Here is a 15,263-nt window from a genome sequence, read left to right on the forward strand (position 1 = left end):
GGGAGTCCACAGGCCTTCCGGAGCCCAAGTAACACAGCCGCGCTACCCCGCCTATTCAAAACACTGCTATTCCCAGCTGGGGGGGGGGGGGGGCGGAGCAGGTGTGGCGCAGATGATGGAGACAGGATTTTCCGAGCACGTCCGGTACAGGTGGGTAAGCACGTCGAGGCCGTTCCGCCCACGCAGATGAACGCCAAGCAGCAGGTACTAGAACTGACTGGCCAGCGGGCGCCGCACTCGATCGCTCTTTGCGAAGGCAACCGAAGGTCAGCAAGGCTCGTTATCTGCACCCTCGCAACCGCTCTCCAGCTCGCGCGCGGCGGCAGCGCCGCAGCCCGCCCGCCCTAGGACCGCCCGCCGCCGCGGAGGGCGCGCGCCGAGGCGCTCGCGCGGGCCGCCTCCCCCCCCAGCCCAGAGGCGCCCGCCGCCGACCGAGGGCGCGCGCGCGGGGACGGCGCCAGGCGTGCCTAGCCGATGCCGGAGGGGAGCGCGCATGCGCGGGCCGGCGGTGAGCGGCGCGGCGGGGGTCGCTTCGCGGTGCGGGCGGCCCATGGCCGTTGGCGGCGGCGGGCGACGATGACCGACTACAGCGAGGAGCAGCGCAACGAGCTGGAGGCCTTGGAGTCCATCTACCCGGACTCGTTCACGGGTGAGCCGCGGCGGGGCCGGGGCCGGGGCCAGCGCCTCGCTCCGCCGCACGGCCGCGGCGAGCCGGTATGAGGGAGGAGCGGGAGGCCCCCGCCGGGCGGCAGCCGGCCCCTGCGCCCTGCCTGCCCGGGCTCCTTCGGGCGCCTCCGTCCTTTTAGCTGCCCGTCTTGATATTTTTTGTCTCGGTTTTTTTTTGTTTTCCCCAGGCGGGAAAACCAAAGCCCTTGATGGCGCTTTTCGCCGAGGCCTGGGCTGGCGGCGTGGGCGGTGCCTGCCTCGGCGGCGTTTAACGCCGTGGTACAGCAGCCCGACGTGGGCGCCCGTTCCCGTATCTGACCCCGAGTTGTGGCTGGTGGAAGGATGCTCTTTGGAGGAGCCTTTCAAAAGATGCGGCCCTAGGTGGAGATTGGGGAGTTGGCTTGTGCGTGGACCGGTTTTCCTTTCTGGTAACGGCTTCTCACAACCATGATGCACGGGATGTTTTGGGGTACTTAAAGATGCTGCTTCCTCTAGAAGTGCATTGCCAGTATCAGCCTTATTCCATTGCAGATCTATGGTGGAACAAAGGCAAGCTTTAATTCCCAGGTGCAGTATGTTATATTGCTAAAACTTTCATATGATGGATACGTTGGTTCATCAGATTTTCAGGACTTCCTAGTTACCATCAAACAATTAGGAGTATCTACAATGCTAGCTAATCCAATGTGATTTATGGTGCTCAGTGTCCAAAGAATTTTAACGGTGAAAACACCTGTGCATTTTCTGTTTCCTTCCTGCACAGTATCTACTCTGCCTGAAGTCCCACAGTATCTTACTTGGCAGTAACTTCATCGCACAGACATTTGCCCAGTACATTTGCCCATTGCTTTAATCTGAAAATCTCTATGTTCTTCAGTTTTGTTAGAGGTATATGAATTGCTCTCTGGTAGCTGGGGATAATGAATCACTGATACTGATATGGAAGTAATATACTTTCATATAGCCTCTACTCTGATGCTTACTCTGAGTTATTGTTCATTCATGTAATGCTCTTATGCCCAAAAGAAGAGGGAGGAAAAAAGATGGTAGCAATAGTAGTACATTAGCAATTAGGCAAAATTCAATTAATACTGAGAGAGCATATATACTAGATTGGGCATAGGTTATAACAGTGATACAGAGCGGTCCTTATTTGAGGATATGGTCTGCAACCCACAATTGTGCAATGAGGTTTCTAGTCTGTGAAACTTTAGATTACAGGGTTTGCATTTTGTGCATCTCTACAGAGCCGCTTGTTGTCTGTCTTCTAGCTGCCTCATTCACACAATGTCATTCTAGTACACTGCGTGGGTAGTACGTTCTTGAAGGAAAGCACTACGTATTCCTTTTTTGTTTTAAGAAGCATTTGTTACATTAAGCTGTCCTAAATATAGAAATAGGTATAGACATACTGTAAAAGTAGTCAAGAGTGCACTGGATGCTCATAACACATATCTAGCACAATAAAGCAAATTAGCTTTGGGAGCTTTCTGCACATATTCAGTGCGCTAATGTAAGTCATTTGATTGTAGGTAGATCTGCACTTTTTGGAAAAGTGAAACTTCCAAAAGAGAAACTTTTTGGTATTGTTGATGTTACATGCTCGCATTCAAAGAGCACTCCAAACATCACATCATATGGAAAATAGCTGTTAATTGAAAAGTATTTATTAATAGGGTAAAAAGGCCCTTAACACTGTATCAAGAGCTTCCTTACTTCATTAGTCCTTGAGAAGTTCAGTTCTGATTGTAGTAGTTGAAGTTGTACTCTGAAGTAGTTGTCTGATTTAAGGAATCTCTGTCTTCTTTTTTTTTTTTTTTTCTTTGAACAGTATTGTCAGAAAAGCCAACGACTTTCACAATCACTGTGACATCTGAAGCGGGAGAAAACGATGAAAGTAAGTTGATCATGTCTTAAACTTATATAAGAGGAGTTTCTGCGTAAGCCTAATTCTATCACTGACAACTAGGTATACCTCCACTTAAGTCCTCGTAGGGGCCTGATCCAGCAAGCATTCCTCAGCAAATGTAGTTCAAGGATTCTGGTGATCTGTGTTTAGTTTATAGAAATGTTGCGCTCTCTCCCTAGGGCTGCTTTCTGACATGCTGAATTTCAAATGCTTTGTAGCGTGGCTTCAAAAAGTATGGGTTGTCATCATCCCCGTGGTAGCTTACAGCCATGTTGTGAGGTGATTTTTTTTTCTAGCAACTGTATGTATACCAGCCACATGGGAGAGTTGAGTCTGTGTATTGTGAATATGCAGCCCTTAAGGAACAGTTCCAGAGCAAAGAGCTGTGGGTCTCAAGTCCCTGCGTATTTGTTGGGTATCAATGGTTGCATGGGCTTGTTGTAAGGAAGCCTTGCTCCAAGTAAATTTGAGAGCTGCTGTTCTGGGTAATTGTATCAGAAGGAAGAAACTGGTGCTGTCTCCTTCAGTTTTAAAGGAGCGAGTCCTGCTTGGAGCAGGTGTCTGTGTTGAAGAGACTGCTGGGCTGCCAGAACTGTGAGTCTGGAACTGAAGGAAGTCTTCTCCCTGGTATTCTGGCAGGATGCATCAAAGGAACTTGATTCTCTTTTGCCTTGTTCCCATGTTATCCTACCTCTGGGTGGCTTCAGGTTGAATGCGTTCTCCTTAGGCGGTTCTCTGCTTAATAAAGTCTACTGGAAATTGTGATCTTGTCATACGATTTATGTGGAGCCCTGGTACCCAACACAGAGGTTGATACTCCAGCCAGGCACACAGAATTTAAAGTATTAATATGCTGAGATTCTCTCTAGATCTGTTGTTAGGACTCTTCCTCATTTTCTCCAGCTTTAAGTGGAATATGAGGGAAAAGAGATTACTGCTCTAGTACCCACCGTACCACAGAAGGCTTTCCAGTCTTTCGAAAGACCTTTCAGACACTAATAGCCTGTAATAGTTTATGTAAGGGTAAACTTCATCGTCTTAATTTCTCAGAACTCTTGCATTATATTTAAATCTGTTCATATAGTTTTAACATCTGTGTAAGGTGACTGTTCCTTTAAGACAGAATATTCTATATTTTAAAATCTTTAGGCTGCTGGTGCAATAGAAAAATAGACAATTAAAGTTACATAGAGTTATCACCATAAGAATGTCTTTTTTTATCTTGTAGCTGTCCAAACAACCCTTAAATTTACCTATAGAGAAAAATATCCTGATGAAACTCCACTTTATGAAATTGTCTCACAGGAGAATCTTGACGATAATGATGTCACAGATATAATAAAACTACTAGAACAACAGGTAAGGAAAATGGAATATCTCAATTCAGCTTGGTATCACTTCACGCTTTAGCCAGAATTTCTCTCTCAAATCAGTTGTTTTCTGAGGTATGTGCTACTGATGTGAAACCTATTCCATACTGTAGGGACTGACTTTGAGGTTTGAGTTTGGTAAATGACATTATTGAGGTAAATTATGTTAATGAGGTAAAAGATAGGGCTAATTCAGTGTGCACATGTACGATAATGAAATGGAAGTGCTCTAGGACTTCATCTTTTTTGCAGTTCTAGCTTAAGGTGAATTTATTTAACTGTATGTATAGTATTTGTGGAAATAATCCACTTTTATTTGGAAAGATTAAAAAATACTGTATTGATTCTTGATTCTTTTTAATAACATAACTATTGCGGAGGGGGCGGCAGGAATTTCTTCAACCCTTGGGATCCGTGACAGCGCCTTGTGAAGGAATGAGAAAGAAACACTTCTTTGGTTTCAGGAGTTCTTGACAAGTCCTCCCTGCCTTAAAATTGCCATAATATGTTCAGCAGGCATTCTTTCTCTTCAGTTTACTTCATATAACCTTCCTTGCTGTCGTGGTTTAACCTCAGTCAGCAACTGAGCACCACGCAGCCACTCGTTCACTCTTCCCCCCCCCCCCCCCCCCCCCCCCCCCCCGGTGGGATGGGGGAGAGAATTGGAAGAGCACAAGTGAGAAAAACTCATGGGTTGAGATAAAAACAGTTTAATAATTGAAATTATTATTATAATATAATAATAATAATATAATAATAATAATGATAATACACAAAGCAAGTGATGCACAGTGCAATTGCTCACCACCCGCTGACCGATGCCCAGCCAGTCCCCGAGCAGCGGCCCCCCCCCGCCAGCTTTCCCCAGTTTATGTACTGAGCATGATGTCACATGGTATGGAATGTCCCTTTGGCCAGTTTGGCTGTGCCCCCTCCCAGCTTCTTGTGCACCTCCAGCCTTCTCAGTCAGTGGAGCATGGGAAACTAAAAAGTCCTTGGCTAGTGTAAGCATTACCTAGCAACAACTAAAACATCGGTGCATTATCAACTTTGTTCTCATCCTAAATCCAAAACACTGTACCAGCTACTAGGAAGGAAATTAACTCTATCCCTGCCGAAACCAGGATACTTCCATCAACTGATGTTTTTTGTTTTTCCTGGGAAACTGTCCCACTTCAAACGATCGTGTAATGGGATTAAGGAATAAGCCATTTCAGGAGAGGAGAGGTTCTAAGTTACTGTTGTCTCTTACGATATTCAAATATCGGAGTTGTATTCCTACTATAGGTTTTGTTTTATTCATGAAAAAGCCTTCCAGATGTCTATAATATGTTGATAACCTGAACACAGGTGTTCATCATTGGTGTTTTGCTGTGCACTCATTTGGGGGTAACTTTAACTGGATTAACTGGCCAATTGACTTGAATTTTACAGCGAGCTTTTGAGACTGGTGCAGAGTCCCTCAGCTGTGTTACCTGCACTTGCACAGCATACTGCTTTCTAAATGTACTTATGTGTTCAGCTGCTGAAGGTTTGAAGTTGCTTTCTTTGTGTTGTAGGCAGAAGAAAATTTAGGAATGGTAATGATCTTCACTCTAGTCTCAGCAGTACAGGAGAAATTAAATGAAATAGTGGATCAAATAAAAACACGAAGAGAAGAGGAAAAGAAACAGAAAGAAAGAGAAGCGGAAGAAGAAGAGAAAGTATGTAAAATAATGTTTTCAACTAAAAATTTCCCACTTTTTTTAAATGTGTGGGTTTGATGCAGGAAAAATTCTCGGTTGCAGTGGGAGAGGAACATCTATCCCAAAGCTGATATAATTAAAACTTAAGGACTAGGAGATTCTTTAGTACACTTAAGTGATTCCCCCCCCACTTTCTAAAGCAGTCTTTTCAGAGGCGTATTGCATGTTCATAGTCCCTTCTAGCATTATTTCCTAAGGCAGGGGCAGGGATTTTTCCCAAATAAAATCAAAGTTGCTGTAGCCAGTTTTTTGCTTGAAGAGGCAAGAGGCAATGGGGAGCCAAAAAGGCTAGAATATGGTATGCTGCACACAGGCTGCATGGTCTGAGGAAGTTTCTCTTCCTTGGTAGACTGAGTGGGTAGGGTGGAAGCTGTGGGACCAGTCTTCAAGACTGGTTTGTCCACCCTGTACGTGTCCTTTCTACCAGCCACTGTGGAATAGTTCTTCCATTCATGGAACGTGCTGTGATAAGTCCAACTACTGAGTCTTCACTTTCTTCCTCAGAAATAGCTAGAGGGTGATGGGATTTGGAAGGTTCAGTGTTTCTGAAAATGGCAGAAAAATAGCTGGAAGAAAAGAATCCTTTTTTCTCTCTCAACAAGATAGAAAGGTTAATGTATTTTAATGGAAAACATTTCGGTGTAGATTGCACTTAAGAGTTGGTAAGGAGTGCTGCCTACTTACGGATAACCTGTATTAGTGGTGTGTTGCTAACTATTGTACTGTAGGTCCAAAAGTAGTACGTGGGGTTTCTCCATAAGAATTTCCACCTCAGTGCAGCTCTCTGAAGGGAGAGTCCCATGATGAAAAACAGTAAGAATGTGTTCTTTGTATATTCTCAGGGTTAGGATTAATTTCTCAGAATACTTCACAGCAAGCAGTGCTTCTGGAATATTGTAATTTAAATAGTTAAGAGAATGCTCATCTTCACTTGTAGCTTTGCAAGTTGTGTTTGCAGCCTTATTTTCTGTTCTTTCAGCAACGTTTTCACGGCACTCCTGTTACCATTGAGAATTTCCTAAATTGGAAAGCGAAGTTTGATGCAGAACTCCTAGAAATAAAAAGGAAAAAAATGAAAGAAGAAGAACAAGCGGGCAAAAATAAATTAAGCGGTATGATTTAAAACTGGTCCTGAAGTTTTTGCAATGTTACCGGACTATAACGACAAGCCTAAAAGTAATTTTTACACTGAAAGATGATGGTAGTAAATAAACTCTTAATGCAGTATTTGATTATTGTCCTCCATGTCACGTGAAGTCTTTCCGAGTGCTGATTTTGGGCTAAATACAAAGCTAATAGATTCCGGATTTCTGCAGGAAGTCATTGAGGTTCCCAAACTGTGTGTTTAAACTGCTTCGGTTTTGTGCCAGACAGTATACTACTTGGAGCTGCTACTGACAAGCATTGTTCTGGCAGAAATAGTTGGGGTTTGTTAAGCAACAGAAAGAATCTACATCAGCCAGTTTATTGTTTTGGCCTTTATTGCACTGGATTGTACAGTGACTTCAGATTATTCAGGCGCATGTAGGAGTTTGGGATTGCTGTTGCTGGACTGAAGCAACACAGAGGCTGGCTGCTGCATATGACAAGCTTACAGTGACTAGCGAGAATGGCTCTGATATTTTGGGGAAGAGCTTGTCATAGCAGTGGTTTCGGGCTCTGTGTTTTACAGATCACAGTTTGTCCAGCAGAAAGCAAACTCCATATCCAGTGGGCAAAATGTGGAGGAAATTACAGTAAAAATTGTCTTAAATGTTTTACCATGAACACCAACCAGTCTTGGTAGCGGAAGCTTGCATAAGCAATGCAAATATAGATGGAAGATGGGTAGTTTATGTGGAAAGAGTCCTGAGCTTTTTATTCCCCTACCTCCAGATTAGAAAGGCTTCGCTTTGCCTTGTGTGATGTTTCCTTCACAGATGTGTGTGTGTGTAGGAGCTGGTGATTTGTGTGTAGATCCCAGTTGCTTTTCAAATTGGGAGGATATATGGAAAAAGGTGGAGGAGGCAGCTAATTTCCTTTCCAGTTCCCACAGAGGATTTCTTGTGGAATGCAAGACGAGGACTAAACCAATAGGGACTGAGCAAAGGCTGTGGGGCCGTACAGTGTAAATTCTGCCACCCGCCCACCCCCCCATTATTAAAGCCTTAGTAATATTAAAGTGACTATAAGAAACAGTGACCCATTTCACATGTAAGAGGAGGAAGCCTGTTGGTGTGGAAGAATCCTGGATGAATAGTCAAAAAATCAGAATGGGGAACTTACAGAAATCAGCAGCTTAAGGAAAAAAAAGACTGCTTGAATTAGTTAATTTGAAAAGCCGAAAATACATGTGCTAACTATTTTTGCCTTAGGTTGATAGTTATTTCAGAATTCTACTTGCTTATATATTATATTTTATTTTATTTCTAGGTAAACAGCTGTTTGAAATGGATCACAACCTTGACACCTCTGACATCCAGTTCTTGGAGGAAGGTAAATTTCTGTTTGTTTCCACAACTCAAAGACAGTGGCTTAAAATAGGTCAAAATTCCTAAGCAAAAATCTGTATTATATTTCTGACTTAACATCTTACCTCAGTATCACTTTTACATCGGAAGAACTTTCTAAGAAGTACTGTTTTGCAGATTGAACTGAAGTGATTTTAACTTCTTTCAAGAACAAACAAAACATTTTCAAGATGCTAAAGCGTATTTATTTGTAGTTTTGAGCTTGAGTTGATCTTATTTCTGTTGCTTCTATTCAAGTGTTTGGACTGGAAGCAAAACCAAAACCAAGCAAAACAAAAACAAAACAAAAAACCCACAACCAAACCCTGCTTTTTCTTTTTTTCTAATAGCCAGCTTTCTTACCCCCGATTTCAAGCACAGATCTTGGAAGTTGTGTCTCCTTCTCTCTGTACCTCAACACCAATAGTAAACATCTTGCAGGTCAAATTAAATGCTATTTGCCTCTGTGCAACTCAGTTCTTCATGGTTTTGTGCAGATTTGTCTGTTATCTTACTGAAAATATCTGACCTGGTACCAGCTGAAAATTTTGTAAGCCTGTGCCAAAAGATGATAAACTTAGAAAATCTGGTGGAGATAAATCAGATAAATCTACTCACAGTCACATATCTATTTAATTTTCTGTACTGCCTTTCAGTATCCTAGTTTAAAAGACTGATTTTTGAGTTAAGACAATTCTTTAATGTACCTGTATTATCTACTGGTATTGCAAAACACATGCAGAAGAGAGTCAAGAATTTTCTCTGCAAGTAACAATTTTAAAAAAAAAAGTTGTTTATGAGCATCACTGAGTATAAACTTGAAATGACAGTAATGGGGGAGTTGAGTTTCTTTTAGTTAGAGGGCATAATTTAACCTTGTCTTCTTCAAAAATGCCTAAAGTGAAGTGGGTTGCTGATGGAACATTTGGCAGTCTCAAGGGAGGAACAGACCTCTATATTTGGGCTCTGTGCCCAAATGACTTGGGATTAACGTATTAACTTTTAATCCTGTTGCTATCGGTGATTAAAACCTCCTGTCTTTATTGCTGCTTGCATTCTATCATCAATGCAACAGGTTACTAACTGCAGTTTAATATTACAGTACCATGAAATAAGTAATACTAATTTTCACAGCTTAAACAGGATAATGGCATTATCTTTTAGATGGAAACGGTCATAAAGGCTCTTTCAAATCCAGTGAAAGAACAGAACCTTATTCGGTGGCCGGAAGATGTCACTGTTGATACACACAAATAAAATAGCAGTAGTCCTCAAGTTTTATCCTTAGGTCAGCATCATCTCTTGCAGAAGAAAATGTGAAAGCATACAAACATTCAACTTGCTTTTAAAATTTAAATCTGGAAACAAATGTAAATATATAAGTGGTGTGTAAGGTTTTTTTTTTAATAAACCTTATGTGTTTCTGTGGCTATGATAGTTGTAACTGTTCCAGCTGTGAGGTCCTGAGCTCCTACTTTGACAGTACCTGGGAGAAAGAATCTCTGCTTATGGGAAAGATGTTAACTTCATTCTCCCAATGGATTCTGAGGTCCTGTGTGAGATTTCTCTTGGCTGAATTTTGGTATGAGGGGAAAAAAGCTTCACTTTAGCTGTAAAAAGATAAAAAGTGGCGTTTCCTTTTCCATATCTGTTTGATATATAAAAAGCCAAGTAAGTTAACAGCTACCTACACTGAAGAATGAGTATGAAAGTGTTATGTATTTTGTTGTTCAGGTACTGTTTTCCTGCTTGCATGAAAATAAATTATTTTTCTGTTCTTTGCAGCTGGAAACAGCGTGGAGGTTGATGAATCTTTATTCCAAGAAATGGATGATTTAGAGTTGGAGGATGAAGAGGATGACCCTGACTACAACCCTGTTAATTTAGATAGTGATTAGACTGTTTTGAACTGGCTCTGTCATCAGTATGGACATACGTAAGGAGAGAGGGGCAGGCAGGAAAGCCACAGCATCTGTGGTTTTAGTAATGTGTATCATTTTTCTCTTTTTTTTCTTTCCTTTTTTCTTTTTTTCTAAAGAAAAAAACCAAAATATTTTAAATCCAGGAGAATGGTCTTCTGATGACTTTCATCATAAATAAACTTACTTCAATATTTCAAATGAAAAATTTGAGGAATATTGATCTATCTGAAAATGCTATTCTATTTTCTCTTATTTTTTCCTTCCCATTTCTGTAACTGTCCTTTGAAGAGACGTGACAACAAGCAAGATGGAAAGATGTTACAGCAAGTGCTAAACACACCTGCATCTGAAGGCTGAGCAGCTGTTCTGCTATCTTCCACCTAGGATATACATGGGCAGCTTTGGTGAATAAAAGGGATCACATACTATGCAGGGTTTTTTTTAATTTTTTTTTTCTTCTGTGAAATTTTATAACACTTAAGTCAGTTCTGGTGCCCCAACCTATCAGCTGTAGATAGGCAGCACTAGTCACCTTTTAATAAGGCATGGCCTTATTAAAGTTTAATGGAAACCATTTCCATACTACTAGAGTAAAATATTTCACCGTAGTTGAGGATAATAGTTTCAAAATTACTAGTTCAAGTCTGTAGGAAAAAAAAATCAGAATGAGATGAAGTCCTCTTAAAAAGTTTGGTTGATTTGTTCAGAGACGGGGTTTTTTTTTATTTTGAACTTGTGCAACAATGAACTTCCATGGGAAAAAAAAAAAACCAAAACCAAACCCCAGCCTAGGAAAATGTAGTTTGCTTTTGGCAACAGTATGTTGAAACACTGCAGTGAGTGCAGAATACAGTACCAGGATTTATAGAGGGCTTGTAGGTTTGAATGTAGTGGGTGTTTTAGAAGCATCGTGTTGGCAGCCCATAAAGGTTATCACAACACAGAGTAAAGCTACACATCAACTCGTGGATGTTAACCATCCTGCAGAGTTGCTTACGGAGCTGATGGCTTGATATTAGACACCTTTTCTCTTCCCACCTCCAAAAAAACCCGAAACACTGCGAGAACTGTGGTATTTAAACATGCTGTGTTTGAGACTGCATCAGCTAGAAGGACGACAGTATGGCTGAAGGTTTCAAAAGACAGCTCTCCGAATAGAGAACCACCAGGCACCTCCTTGATTAAACACTGTGTGCTGAATTTTAAAATACTGTTAGTAGACTGCCTTAACTGTGCCAGCTTCAACCTTTGAAGAGGATTGCACTAAGTATCACAGTGCTTAGAGGAATAACAAATGTATGAGCTTTAATATTTGGTAATTCTCTATTCAAAATGAGAAATTTAATTCCAGAAATAATTTAATGGTGTGTAAGATTCTCTGCTCATATCGCTTGAGAACATCTGTTTAGGATGATCTCCTTTAACATGTTTCAGTAGTTTTTCTTTTTGTATTCAAGATGAATGAGTTTCTAGCAGACAGAAATAAATGTGCAAGTACCCTGTAAATACTTTTATAAATCAACCATGTGCCTTTGTTCCTACTGTCCTCTATTTGATCTTTTTAATTTTGGATACTAAGAACTCTAGGCAAGCATCTAGGTTTCAATGATAACGTTGTATGTTTCAAAGCAATAAGCAGGATCTGTGTTCCAGCAGAGTTACCAAATATATTAAAAAATTGTGAGCTAATGTGATACTAAATCTGACTTTTTCCAAAGATACGGTTGGATTAAAAGCTTGATAGTGACTACATCCAGCTGCCTGTGTCATTGTTAGTATGCTTTAAAATGCTGTTCAGCACTGAACTTAATTTACTTCTGGTATGTCTCAACTCAGCTGCGTAAAAACTTTTAAGGCTGCTTTCCATTTTCAGCTATGTATGTTTAAAACTAGCATTTTTTCATAAAAGGAGTGAGTTAGTTCTCTTTAAATCTGGACTGAATCCAAGAATGCTGTGTAGTCTGTGCAAAATGTGGTAATCAGAAAATTTTCCAAGTGGGTCACTGACGTCAAAGAATGATCTGCGTATGAAAAAAAGTTTCTCGATAATGGTATTTCTAGATTAATGAGATTTTCTAGTCTGTTTTCACACTAACATATTTATTGGTTTTCATGCAGAGGATGTATAGCTTAAAAATGCTAAACTGATGTCAAACAAGTTAAAATGTGAAAATGTGTTTTCACTGTTACATCTTATATTCAAAGCAGAGGAGATAATAAGGGTTGAAGTGACAAAAAATTGCATAAAGTCTGTTTCTCCAAGTCTTTGGAACAAGTTTCAGTGGCTCAATCTGAACTTCAGATTTGTTTAGCTTTATTAGCAATTAACATCTGTGAAATAAAAGGGAATTTGACTGAGAGTAAGCTCGGCTATGTTTGCGTGGTTTAGTTTGCTGAAATGGACTGAGAAGGTTTTTTGGTGGAAGATGTTTAGGTGAGGTATCTAAAGTTTACTTACGCACTTTGGATTACACTGAAGTCTAATTCGTATTAATCTAATAAAATCCCATCAATAAACTGATGGAATTTTAGTAGTTCAAAATCATGGTGCTGACAACCTTGCTTGTATCTTGCTTTTAACTCTCTGAGTCTAAAGCTTACACTGTAATGCAAGTAGGGAGATTATTATAGAATCATAGAATGGTTTGGGTTGGAAGGGACCTCTAAAGGTCATCTAGTCCAACCCCCCTGCCGTGGGCAGGGACATCTTCAACTAGATCAGGTTGCTCAGAGCCCCGTCTAACCCCACCTTGAATGTTTCCAGGGATGGGGCATCCACCACCTCTCTGGGCAACCTGTGCCAGTGTTTCACCACCCTCAGCGTAAAAAATGTCTTCCTTATATCTAGTCTCAATCTACCCCCCTTTAGTTTAAAGCCATTCCCCCTTGTCCTGTCACAACAGGACCTGCTAAGAAGTTTGTCCCCATCTTTCTTATAAGCCCCCTTTAAGTATTGAAAGGCCACAGTAAGGTCTCCCCGAAGCCGCCTGCTCTCCAGGCTGAATAACCCCAACTCTCTCATAGGAGAGGTGTTCCATCCCCCTGATCATTTCCGTGGCCCTCTTCTGGACCTGCTCCAACAGGTCCATGTCTTTCCTGTGCTGAGGGCTCCAGAGCTGGAGGCAGTACTCCAGGTGGGGTCTCCCCAGAGCAGAGTAGAGGGGCAGAATCCCCTCCCTCGACCTGCTGGCCACGCTTCTTTTGATGCAGCCCAGGATATGATTGGCCTTCTGGGCTGCGAGCGCACATTGCTGGCTCATGTCCAGCTTTTCATCCACCAGAACCCCCAAGTCCTTCTCGGCAGGGCTGCTCTCAATCCCTTCATCCCCCAGCCTGTATTGATACTGGGGGTTGCCCCAACCCAGGCGCAGGGCCCTGCACTTGGCCTTGTTGAACCTCGTGAGCTTCTCGAGCTTGTCCAGCTCCCTCTGGTGTGTCGACCACACCACTCAGCTTGGTGTCATCTGCAAACTTGCTGAGGGAGCACTCGATCCCACTGTCTGTGTTGTTGATGAAAATATTAAACAGTACCGGTCCCAATACAGACCCCTGCGGGATGCCGCTCCTCACTAATCTCCATCTGGCCATTGAGCCGTTGACCACTACCCTCTGGATGCGACCATCTAACCAATTCTTCACCCACCAGACAGTCCACCCATCAAATCCATACCTCTCCAGTTTAGAGAGCAGGATGTTGTGGGGGACCGTGTCAAAGGCCTTACGGAAGTTCAGATAGATGACATCGGTAGCCCTTCCCATGTCCACTGCTGTAGTCACTCCATCACAGAAGGCCACTAGGTTGGTCAGGCAGGACTTGCCCTTGGTGAAGCCGTGCTGGCTGTCTCGAATCACCTCCCTGTCCTCCATGTGCCTTAGCATAGCTTCCAGGAGGATCTGTTCCATGATTTCCATGATCTTCTCAGGCACAGAGGTGAGACTGACTGGCCTGTAGTTCCCTGGGTCTTCCTTTTTTCCCTTTTTAAAAATGGGGCTTATGTTTCCCCTTTTCCAGCCAGTGGGAACTTCGCTGGACTGCCATGACTTCTCAAATATGATGTATCCATCATGTGGCTTAGCAATTTCATCCGCCAGTTCCCTCAGGACCTGCGGATGCATCTCATTGGGTCCCATGGACTTGTGCACCTTCAGGTTCCTTGGATGGTCTCGCACCTGATGTTCTCCCACAGTGGGCATCTCTTCATTCTCCCAGTCGCTGCCTTTGCCTTCTGCGGCTTGGGTGGTGTGGCTTGAGCACTTGCTGGTGAAGACTGAGGCAAAAAAGTCATTTTTGCCTCAGAGCCCCTCACAGCCTTCTCCATATCCCGGGTAACCAGGAGTTATGAGTTGCAACACTGCACTATGACCAGAGCTAATTTAGTTTTGATCATGCTGAACTTTTGGAATAGTTGGTGCCTGAGCTCTATTAAAATTCAGAGGCTGGCGCCCACCACATCAAGATGCTGTAGGAGTACAGTCTCGGCCATGCTGCAAAGCCTCGGATTTTGCATCCAAATTATGATTGCATTATAATCTGCTTTAAAGCAAACAAAACATAGGGGTGGTATATTTCTCTCTCTTTTTTTTTTTTTTTTTTTTTTTTTTTTAGGTCAGTGGTTAGTGTATTTTGGCCAAAAATGGGGAACTTGAAGTACAATTCCTGTGGGGAGAATCAACTTCAGTCTTTCTTCTAGGAGACATAACCACAGGCTACCTCCAGTTTTTAAACTGTGTGGTTGCTGAAATAAATTCAGTTTGTTGGACCAGACAGTAGACTGTGCCTGGATCCAAGATGCTGATACCCTAGATCCTGAGAGAAAGAGCTGTCGTGTGAGTGCTCTCTCTCATGTTGCAGAAACTGACAGGGCCTGAAATACTACTTCTTTTTTTGTTTGTTTATTTTTTTGGGGGTGGGGGTGTTTGTTTGTTTGTTTTTAAATGAGCCCTTCAGTGCCTTGCAACTTGGCTCAGAGTTGGAGGGCTTTTCAGGTTCAATTCTTTAGCATAATTGCATTTATTGCCATGAACTCGATTCTACTTTCTGCACTGCGTGCTCATGAAATCTGCAACTAATAGAGTGAGCTGATACCATTGGGCTGCGGCATACAGCGTAGTGTGAGGTTTATGTGGCTTTTATTACTATGCTGGGACTTCCTGTCATTGGA

The 15,263-nt window shown here is 42.3% G+C and overlaps 1 protein-coding gene across 3 annotated transcripts; it reads left to right on the forward strand.

Annotated features, from left to right (window-relative positions):
- Positions 1 to 503: 503 nt before the first annotated feature.
- On the forward strand, positions 504 to 12,465 carry RWDD1 (RWD domain containing 1). 3 transcript variants are annotated; one of them, XM_076333465.1, is made up of 7 exons: positions 504 to 649; positions 2,498 to 2,563; positions 3,804 to 3,934; positions 5,505 to 5,648; positions 6,670 to 6,802; positions 8,103 to 8,165; positions 9,965 to 12,465. In XM_076333465.1, exons 1-7 carry the CDS (start codon positions 577 to 579, stop codon positions 10,075 to 10,077), a joined length of 723 nt encoding a protein of 240 aa, XP_076189580.1. In that variant the 5' UTR covers positions 504 to 576; the 3' UTR covers positions 10,078 to 12,465. The 3 variants fall into 3 exon arrangements, with proteins under 3 accessions (XP_076189580.1, XP_076189582.1, XP_076189581.1); XM_076333467.1 differs by lacking the exon at positions 504 to 649 and adding an exon at positions 1,024 to 1,094; XM_076333466.1 differs by lacking the exon at positions 504 to 649 and having other exon boundaries at positions 3,881 to 3,934.
- Positions 12,466 to 15,263: the final 2,798 nt, after the last annotated feature.

The sequence above is a fragment of the Aptenodytes patagonicus genome, chromosome 3 (genome assembly GCF_965638725.1).
Source record: "Aptenodytes patagonicus chromosome 3, bAptPat1.pri.cur, whole genome shotgun sequence".
NCBI classification, from domain to species: Eukaryota; Metazoa; Chordata; class Aves; order Sphenisciformes; family Spheniscidae; genus Aptenodytes; species Aptenodytes patagonicus.

What these genes read in the sequence shown, in the direction of transcription:
- RWDD1 (XM_076333465.1), top strand. Translation starts at nt 577, where the DNA reads ATGACCGACTACAGCGAGGAGCAGCGCAACGAGCTGGAGGCCTTGGAG. An exon ending in CTACCCGGACTCGTTCACGG is followed by an intron (nt 650 to 2,497) that starts GTGAGCCGCGGC and finishes TTCTTTGAACAG; the next exon opens with TATTGTCAGAAAAGCCAACG. An exon ending in AGCGGGAGAAAACGATGAAA is followed by an intron (nt 2,564 to 3,803) that starts GTAAGTTGATCA and finishes TTTATCTTGTAG; the next exon opens with CTGTCCAAACAACCCTTAAA.